This window comes from Mytilus californianus, unplaced genomic scaffold, assembly GCF_021869535.1.
Source record: "Mytilus californianus isolate M0D057914Y unplaced genomic scaffold, xbMytCali1.0.p SCAF_2, whole genome shotgun sequence".
Classification (NCBI taxonomy): Eukaryota; Metazoa; Mollusca; class Bivalvia; order Mytilida; family Mytilidae; genus Mytilus; species Mytilus californianus.
The window spans coordinates 111331062-111341037 of NW_026262668.1; the positions used below are offsets into that span (position 1 = coordinate 111331062).

Sequence of the window (9976 nt, forward strand, 5' to 3'; positions counted from 1 at the left end):
TATAATCCTGAGTTTTGTGTTACTTTTTTTCATTTAACACATCTTCTGACATCTGACCACTCATGAAATAATGTTACGTCACTTGCTTCATTTTGCATACTGTGCTTGCAAAAATTTTAAAATGCACTCGAAGTTCTTTATGTTTTAGTTTTGAATTATTCATTAATGCTACTATTGAGATTGGTAATTTTGTAATCAGAATGCAGTGATTTTCAGATTCTAATATACTTATATTTCTTACTAAGTTACTTGTCATTTTGACTTCAAATTTGTCCAATGAAAGAAGTTAAAGCAAAAGAAAAAATTCATTATTTGAACTAACTGACACTTCCATATTGTTACAAGTATCTCTACCCTGTCATTGCATAAACACTTTCTTCAGTCAGACATTGCCAATGGAATAATAACAAAAAACTGAATCTGAAAATCATGATTTCCAGTGACTTCTATTTTAAGGTGCAATGAATTGTAAAGGTGATGTGATTGGTTCTTTTATCTTGCATGAATTTCAAATGCATGATTTACCTTTTACTTGCATGTTCTTTCCCACCCAAAATTATTAAAAATTTGGCTTAATTGCTATGATTAGCTTTCCATTGAACATTAAAAAAAAACTCTCCACTGGAATAGTGATAACTGTGACATTATTTGCAAGGATCAATCACATCACTTTTTGTTTCAGGCCCACAGAAGTCACGCTGGTTCTCCCATTGACCGTAAACCAGATGACAGCAGTGATAGCTTACAAGGAACATTTATGCAAAGTCTGGATCCTGCAGATCCTGGTTACTATGATCAGATTGACAAAAATCCAAAAGTTTAGAATACAAGAAATTATATCATTCTGGGAATTTCTAACATTGTAAATTAAACTTGGCTTTAAGAAAAAATAATATGAATGCATAGTTAATTGACATTAATATATAGCAGAATACTGCACCAGTAATAATTGTACCTTAAATTACTGACAAAAAAATCAACTGAGGGCAAAGGCTTCATGATAAATTTAGTTGCTATACTTGATTAAAATAGTGTAGTAGTCCAAAGAACTGAACTGATGAGAACCTTGCTTTTTACTCCAAATCTGTTTAAGGTGTCATGTTTTCTGGATAGTTCTTAGCATTGAATGATTCATTAATTGTTGTGGACAAGGTCTGAAATTGTGTGGCATTTTTGTATACAGCATTTTTATTTATCATTTGTATATAATAGAGGCATTTTCCATTTATAGGAATTATAGAAAATTTGGGGTTAAGACTTAACTTATTTTTTGACTGCAATTATGAAGAACCATTTGAAATGTTTAATGTTTTGTAAGAAGCTTTTATGATCAAAGTGAAATCTTTGAATGGGTTAGACTTAATGAAGAATATATTGTATTAGTCATTCCACTGTTGACTGTTGAATAATATGACTTCAAAAGAGAACTTTCAACATTTTTTTAAGAGATGAGATATGGTGAGCAGCATAGGGTTTATATTTGGAAGGATTCCAGGCAGATAAATTGTAATGAGTATATTTTACCATAGAATTACTGTGACTTGACTGTTTGTGTTGCTCTCCACCTATTGCAACTTATTCAAAATTCTGACCAAATTGCAATTTGTTTTATAAAACCAAACTGTTCAACTGGTCAGATATTTGAACAAACTGCTGTAGAAAACCAGAGTCAAGTCGTGAAAGTGCCAGGTGATAGAATAAAGCATACTAACAATCCTATAAGACTTTACTAATTCCACTTCAATGATATTATGGAAAATCAGTCTAACAAGTTTTATACAAATTTTATTGGAATTGTCATGCTAGAGGTGATGGGTAGTAATTTTGAATTGCTATAAAAATGTCCAAACTAAGCTTTCATACAATTTTTTTCTTTCGAAAAGTCTTCTATATTCATAAGAATAATTTGAATTAAAACATCTTTTATTCAGTAAAATATATATGAAATTACAATACGTTGTTTATAAGTTTTCATGGGAGATAACCTAAAATTTATTATTCTTTTGAATATAGAAGACTTTTTGAAAGAAAAATTGATTACCTCCCATGGAAACTTATAAACAACGTATTGTAATTTCACATATATTTTACTGAATATAAGATGTTTTAATTCAAATGAAGTCTGGTTCTTATGAATATAGAAGACTTTTCGAAAGAAAAATTGTATGAAAGCTTAGTTTGGACATTTTTATAGCAATTCAAAATTACTACCTATCACCTCTAGCATGACAATTCCAATAAAATTTGTATACAACTTGTTAGACTGATTTTCCATAATATCATTGAAGTGGAATTAAAAGTCTTATAGGATTGTTAGTATGCTTTATTCAATCACCTCATGACTTGACTCTGGTTTTCTACAGCAGTTTGTTCAAATCTCTGACCAGTTGAACAGTTTGGTTTTATAAAACAAATTGCAATAGTTGGAGAGCAACACAAACAGTCAAGTCACAGTAATTGAATCCAATAAAAAATTTGACAAACTTTGATTTACAAATTAGTTTCTTAATCTTTCAAAAAATCCAAAAAAAATCTGATTTACATATGAGCCCATAGTGTTAAATCTAGGTACAATGTATTCTTTAAATAAACAAAAGGCTTTATTAGATCAATCAAAAGATCTCTAATCGCTGTTTAAAGTTCCACTATCTGATAGAATATGATAATTGTCACAATTAAAAAAAAGTTTCAAAATACCAATATCCATTAAATAGTAGCATAGTGAACATTCCTTTCAATGTTGTATATCTACTGAGTTTTTTTATTGCTTTATGCAAAATAATTTATTAAATTCAAGACTTTATATCATTATCTTTCTGTATAAGGCTGCATTACAAAATTGTTGGAAAATTCTGACATTAGAAATTTTATTATTATTTACTTATTTTCCTGGATATTCAGATGCAAGTCCTTTTAATAATTTTATAATTACATGTGAAATGATTTTATTTTAAGCTTTATGTGTTTCTAGTCTGTTTAGATTGTCAGTTTTAATCTAGTCATTGTGAAAAACTACTGCTTATAGAGTTTTTCAGTCAAAAATCTTGGAAAAGTGTGAGTGATTTAGATGAAAGTTTTTAAACTTTTTCTTTTTCATCTCATCATTGGTTTACATATCTATAACTATTTGAACCTTGACAACTTAATAATTTATGAAATGCAGGTACTTTTTTTGACAACTTGAAACCAATTCTAACAAGAATAATCAGCTCGAAATATAAGTAAGAGCCATCTAATTTTCAGATTTTTTGGATTTTTATTGTGATGACATTTAAACGATACATGAGACACTTTTATATTCATGTGTCATTTAACGATACATGAGACACTTGTATATTCATGTGTAATTTAACGATACATGAGACACTTGTATATTCATGTGTAATTTAACGATACACGAGACACTTGTATATTCATGTGTAATTTAATGATACATGAGACACTTGTATTTTCATGTGTATCAAATTGTAAATTTTCATTTGGTAAATGGAATAAAATTAGTATTAATCAAATATGTAAATTGTATATTGATGCACAACTATATTTATTTTGCCAGTGAATGTATTTTGTTTTTAAAGGTTAGACATATTTTAATTTTAATGAGGATGAAATGTAATAGAGAGTTAGAAGCTGCTTTTGCCATCACCTGTAGTCTGATGTGGAATATACATGTATCACGAATAGGAACATGTTCAAACATGTTCAAACATGATAACTATTTAACGATCCAGAGTTGGCTCACATTTGATTTCATGAAAATCTGACTCCAAACAAAAAGCTGCTTTTATAAAGAAAGCAAAAGAAAGAGACGAAAAGTGGACATGTTTTGAGTAATTTAACGTTGCTGTCATCCAAAGCAACGTTGTCAGCAAATATTGTATCAGTCCAAACTTAAACATAGATTCATAGTGGATTAAATTTCACAGGCAAATTTACTTGCTGAATTTAGACTACATTGTCACTAATTGTCTTTCACTTAGAAATTAATTTACTTTCCTTCTTCTATAAGCAATTAAAATGATAGTAATACTATAATGTGTGCTATCCCTTACGCTCCCTGTGAAAAACAAACTTTGAAGTTTTATATAGTATGATACTAGAACCCACTTGCGACATCGCGGGTCCGTGACTGAATTAAAGTATCATGCCTTATTTCTAGCCTGGATTGTTTAGTATTCGTATTGCCATCTGATAAAGTCCTGCTGATTATAAGGTGCACAGTTTTTCTGCTTTAAAAATCTTTGTTTGAACCCGTCCTGGTTTTCATACTACAACTGGAAACTACATGTGACTGGTAGTAAGACCCGACACGGCCAGGCTGGGAAACTGGCTAGGAAAATGCTCACCTTAAATCTGTACAGTGTGTTAAATGTCCTCCTTCACACCATAACCCATGGTGCTGCTCCTAATAAAGGAGAAAGATACAGAACATACATACATACATACAAGTTTGTACAAATGTGTGGCCAATCAAGTCCACCCCCCCCCCCCCCCCCCCCCCCCCCGGAACAAGAAAGGTAGAGAGAATAACACTAGAAATTTAAAGATGGAAATCATTATTATAATCATAAATGCAACGAAATTGAAATTTAGGTAAAGGTTAAAAAATCCTATTTGTAAAATAAGATTAGATATTCGTTTATAAGACTTCCAAAATGTAAGTTTTCATGGTCATGAATATCTAGTTATCTTATTTTTATCCTGCATAATGATAATATTAGAATATAGAAAAATGACAACCTAAATTTTTCGCATGCGACAGAAAAGCCTTTGTCGACTGTTGAAAGGACGGGCGTTATACTAGACCCTATCCAACAGCGTGGAGAGTGCAATGCTCACTACGCGTCACAGATTCCTTGTAACAACTCTGTCAGGGGTCCACAGGGTCCTTTTGGAAGACAAAATCTGTATTATTGTCTAACATGCTCTCCTTTTCAAGTTGCAGTGGACATTCGTGCTCATATACTGGTCAACACACTCTGCAGAACCTATACTATTGAATATGGTTATATTTCTTGTCTTGAATATGCATAAAAATTTGTCCCTTGATGTACTTGTAAGCCAAACAAAAAGCAAACCTGTTTACAAAGCGACTTTTTGCATTTGTGAATGCCGCAAACGATTTTGCAACGTCGGTTTGCCATAACCGTCCATTTCCTATCCTCATTGCAGTCTTTAGACTGTGTCCGGCCATGGAAGTAAAATGAAAATTTGACTCCAAAGTATCAAATCATTTGCCTCACTAGTAATAAGGCTCAAGTTAAGCCACTATGAACAGATAAATCAGAAATAGCAGCGCTAAAAAAGATAGTACTTTGGAAAAAGCATACATCCTAAATGAAGAGTTTCAGTCAGTCTTTACAACAAAAACTAGTGACCCTATACAAGAAATAGGTGATATTTTTGTATGTGGGTCAATTCCTAAGTTCCAACACCTGACAAAACAAAACTTCTGAACTTCACCAACCCTCATGAAAAAAAAAACTTTCAAAGATACCAGGCTTATAATTTTGTACGCAAGAAAGCCACCGATCCTGATAATATAATTGATCCTATCCTAATAGAAATGCAAGAACCGATGGCACCAATTCTAACAATTATCTATAAAAAAATCGTTATAACTGAACGGGCACCACAAGACGGGGAGCATGATTTTGCAAAAAGGGCGACAAGCATAAAGTTATCGACCTGCATCAGCTGCATGTTTTAAAAAGTGCATTTATTTAAAAATCGCACCATGAATCATAATGAGAGAAATATCATCCTGCACATTCACGATCAGACGAAACACAATTACTTTCTTTGATCCATGTAGTAACTCTAATCTGAAACAACAACACCTAAACTGATCTAATTATTATGGACATAGCCAAAGCATTATAATACCTGCAGATCCAAGAACTGATAAACTCCATTAATTCCATCAACTCATGTTAAAGCAAACATATAAACATCAAAAGATACAAACAGACATTTTTATCGTTCACAACACCGCAATGGAAAAACATGCCAAATAATCCAGTCGATATCTCGCTGCTGCTGCTTTCTATACCTTTATTTTGATACACAACCTCTTGTACATAGTGATAATCTTAATTTGTTTCTGCGCTATCATACAACATTGTACAATATAGAAACGAATTTCATTTATTATGCCCCCGCTGTGGAGGGGGTCGGTCTTTTCACCGCACACCGCCGAACACCACCGAACACCCAAAAAGTGAATTAATACTATGAAAAAAACAATAACGTGTGTCAATAAAAGCAGAACACTGTTGAATTTGTTGATTTTTTATCGCAATTTCAAAGAATAATTAAAAAGGGGAATACACACAGCGTTTGTGAAAGTCTTTTTATTTATGCTATTGTTTCAGTAAATCAACTACATATATTGGTCGTGCCGGCGCGGGACGTTTGCGCTTTTTCATAGGACAATTGCGCTTATTTTAAGGAACATTTGCGCTTCAATTTAAAGGACATTTGTGCTTTTTAAAAAAGACATTTGCGCTTTTTGTATAGAACATTTGCGCTTTTATAATATTTGCTTCTTATGACTTCCCTCATCTTTTATCCGGGCTTAGGACCAGCAGGTTTGACCTAGTCATACTTTTCTTTATCGTTAAAAGTTTAATACTAGTAGTCATTTCATAGCACATTCGTGTTTAAAAGTTATTTCATAGCACATTGATATAGTTATATATAGCTAAGTAAAAATTGTAAAGACATAAAAGACACGTATAGTCTTACTCGGACTTCTCTTAAACTGAGTTTTACTGTGCGTACTGTTGTACGTTTGTTTTTTCTACATTGGCTAGAGGTATAGGGGGAGGGTTGAGATCTCAAAAAACATGTGTAACCCCGCCGCATTTTTGCGCCTGTCCCAAGTCAGGAGCCTCTGGCCTTTGTTAGTCTTGTATCATTTTTAATTTTAGTTTCTTGTGTATAATTTGGAGTTAGTATGACGTCCATTATCACTGAACTAGTATACATATTTGTTTAGGGGCCAGCTGAAGGACGCCTTCGGGTGCGGGAGTTTCTCGCTGCATTGAAGACCCATTGGTGGCCTTCGGCTGTTGTCTGCTCTATGGTCGGGTTGTTGTCTCTTTGACACATTCCCCATTTCCATTCTCAATTTTGTTCACAGGTCAGTTTTCGCTGAAGGCCAAAGAATGAACAAATTTAACTCTTGTAATCTGTCCTGAATGGTATTTCGCCCACATTTATAATAAATATTCTAGTTTTTCTTTCTCAATTCTTACATGTGGTTCCTGTTTATCAATATAACGAATTTTAGTATAAATAACCAACTGTTGTTCAATGATAAAAATCCATCGTGACAAAAGTCATATACATTTTTGCCAATTGACTATAGGTAAAAAGCGCAAATGTCCGGTCAATTTAATACAGGTGTATCAAAATTCAAAGCGCAAATGGCCATAGTGTTTGGAGCGCAAATGTCCTATCGTGTTACAGGTAAAAAAAAAAAGCGCAAACGTCCTGTGCCCGGTCGTGCACCAGTCAACGTCATTATTGATTTTTTTTCAGATTAAATGTCTATTTCAATATAATTATTGAAGGTATTTTTTTTTTGGGGGGGGGGGGGGGGGGGGGGGGGGGTGGGGGGGGGCAGATGAATTCTTTTTTAATTTTTTCAATATAAATATTTTTGTTATTTTTAGGGTCTGTTTTGTCATTGTGTAGTTCAATTCCTTCCTTAGTTTTTTAACAAACAAATATAAGTTTTATTTCTCAATAAATATTTATTAAAAATGACATCCATCAACTTGGTCCTTTCTTTATCATCTTCTCCAACTTTGTTCTGGAGGTAATGTTTCAGATTGTCCTTTAAATGTTTAGTGCAGAGAAGTCGTGTACAATATTATTTTACTTAACAATTTTATAGCACGAGAGCTTGGATGACAACAACTGTTTTTTTTTCAAATAAAATTACGATAAAATGTCGTTTAAGGAAAGTTTGTCTTTCTTATTCTGGACAAAAAAGACACTCCATCGGAACATCATTTTATAAATACGTGATATAGATAACATAACATAATAAAAAAAAAAATTATCCATAGTTTAGATCATTTTGGGGTGTTCGGGCGGTGATAGACCGCTGTGGCAGAGAGAGCATTAAGTTTGTAACGTTCGTATGTCCGTAAATTAGTTTCCGTTCTCTAACTTTAGAAATTTATAAATGGAAAAATTGCCTCAACCAAATGTTAATACACTTATACACAATGCTTATTATCACCAAACACTGATCAAATTTGAATTTGGGTGGCGTCATTTTGATCGTTCTTGGGTTATAAAAATAAGATGATGTGGTATAATTGCCTATATGAGACAACTCTCCACCAGAGACCACACGAAAGCTATCGGTTACCGTACAATCTTCAACAATTAGCAAAACCCATTCCGCATAGACAGCTATAAAAGGCCCCGAAATGACAAATGTAAAAACAATTCAAACGAGAAAACTAACGGTCGGATTTATGTTCAAAATAATGATGGAAAAACAAATATGATATACAAACGACAACCACTGAATACAGGCTCCTGACTTGGGACAGGCACATACAGAACTAGTTTGAAAGCGCCAACCCTTCCCCTAACCTGGGGTAGTGGTGTAACAGCACAACATAAGAACACAATATAAAAATCAGTTGAAAAGAGCTTAATGTCCCTTTATAAAGGAAATATTGCTGAATATGCCGTTTTCGAACTAACTTTACTACATTGACTCTTGCACATTTACAAGCGGGGGCATCTGTGTAACATGGACACATTCTTCTTTTATTCCACGTTCATTAATGTATGTAAATAGGCCACACATATAACGCCAAGGTGAGTAAATAAAAGGAGATCTGACTTATATGTAAATGAAACCGCAAGAAGACATCTTGTGGCCAGCATATGGTCTTCTACAATAGAAAATAGTAATGCACATTTATTTTGTGATGATATGGTATATTTGATTGATTGATTAATTCTTGCATGCTTAACGTCTAGGGGTAATTATTTCGTGCATATTCAAGGCGATAAACTATAATTAAAACAATAGGTAGGCCAACCAGAATTGAGGATATGTTTGATAAGAGAGATGTTGCAAGGGTTCTTACACGTACAGAGAGCGTGGCACTCTCTACACGGGGCATCAGATTTAACCGGACATGGCTGCGTATTTATACATCCAATACAGCTGAACGGACGTCACATTTTAGCACGGTTTTACTTAATTCAGTGTAAATGGTCGCAGTAGGCGAGACGTAGGTTTTGGTGGCGTTGTTAACCATTTTCATCTACTTAAACATGTTATCTATCTTTCATCAATGATAAACAAAATTCGTATGGTGTTTTTTTTTTTCATAACTGACCTTGACCTCATTTTCGTGCTCCAATGCTCCGGTTATTTTTTAAGATGATCTCTGGATCGGTTCCCGGTAGCATCACGATAGATAAAACAAATAAGACGGAATATACTTAGGGTGCATTCAAAAATAAGTCGAGAGAAACTGACAACGCAATGGAAACAAAAACAGAAAAGACAAACACGTTAACAAAACACTTCACAGAAAACTCTAGACTGAGCAACTCGAAAAACTTGGGGTGATCTAAGTTGTTTTAGGGTAAGCAGATCCTACTCCACTAGTGGCAACCGTCGTGTTACTCATTGTAGACACAAATTCTTCGATGTCACAATCGATGAAAAGAGGACAGGTTTGTGCAATCTGTGACACATATATTCCGTAACGGTTAACAAACTCGTGATGACGTCCGTAAAAGTTCCGAAGGGATAACTTTTCCACTTGTATTCCTTGGTTCAATAGCTTCCTTGTAAGCTGCAACCCTCTATCAAGGAAATTATAACACAACGCAGGATCTGGAATATCGTATCATCTGAGAGATACGGTATACATTTTGTGGCATCCTTTATTTCAATTTTGATTGTATATAGCCACCAAACATTGATTTT

At 33.5% G+C, this 9976-nt stretch overlaps 1 protein-coding gene across 6 annotated transcripts in view; it reads left to right on the forward strand.

The window, feature by feature from the left end:
- The window catches only part of LOC127728593 (pre-B-cell leukemia transcription factor 1-like), a 36667-nt gene extending 35181 nt beyond the window's left edge, over nt 1-1486 (forward strand). For all 6 annotated transcript variants that reach the window (XM_052236120.1, XM_052236119.1, XM_052236123.1 and 3 more), the window contains one exon: nt 683-1486. In XM_052236120.1, coding sequence (XP_052092080.1) covers nt 683-823 — 141 coding nt within the window. In that variant the 3' untranslated portion in view covers nt 824-1486. The remainder of the gene's footprint in view (nt 1-682) is intronic.
- Nucleotides 1487-9976: the final 8490 nt, after the last annotated feature.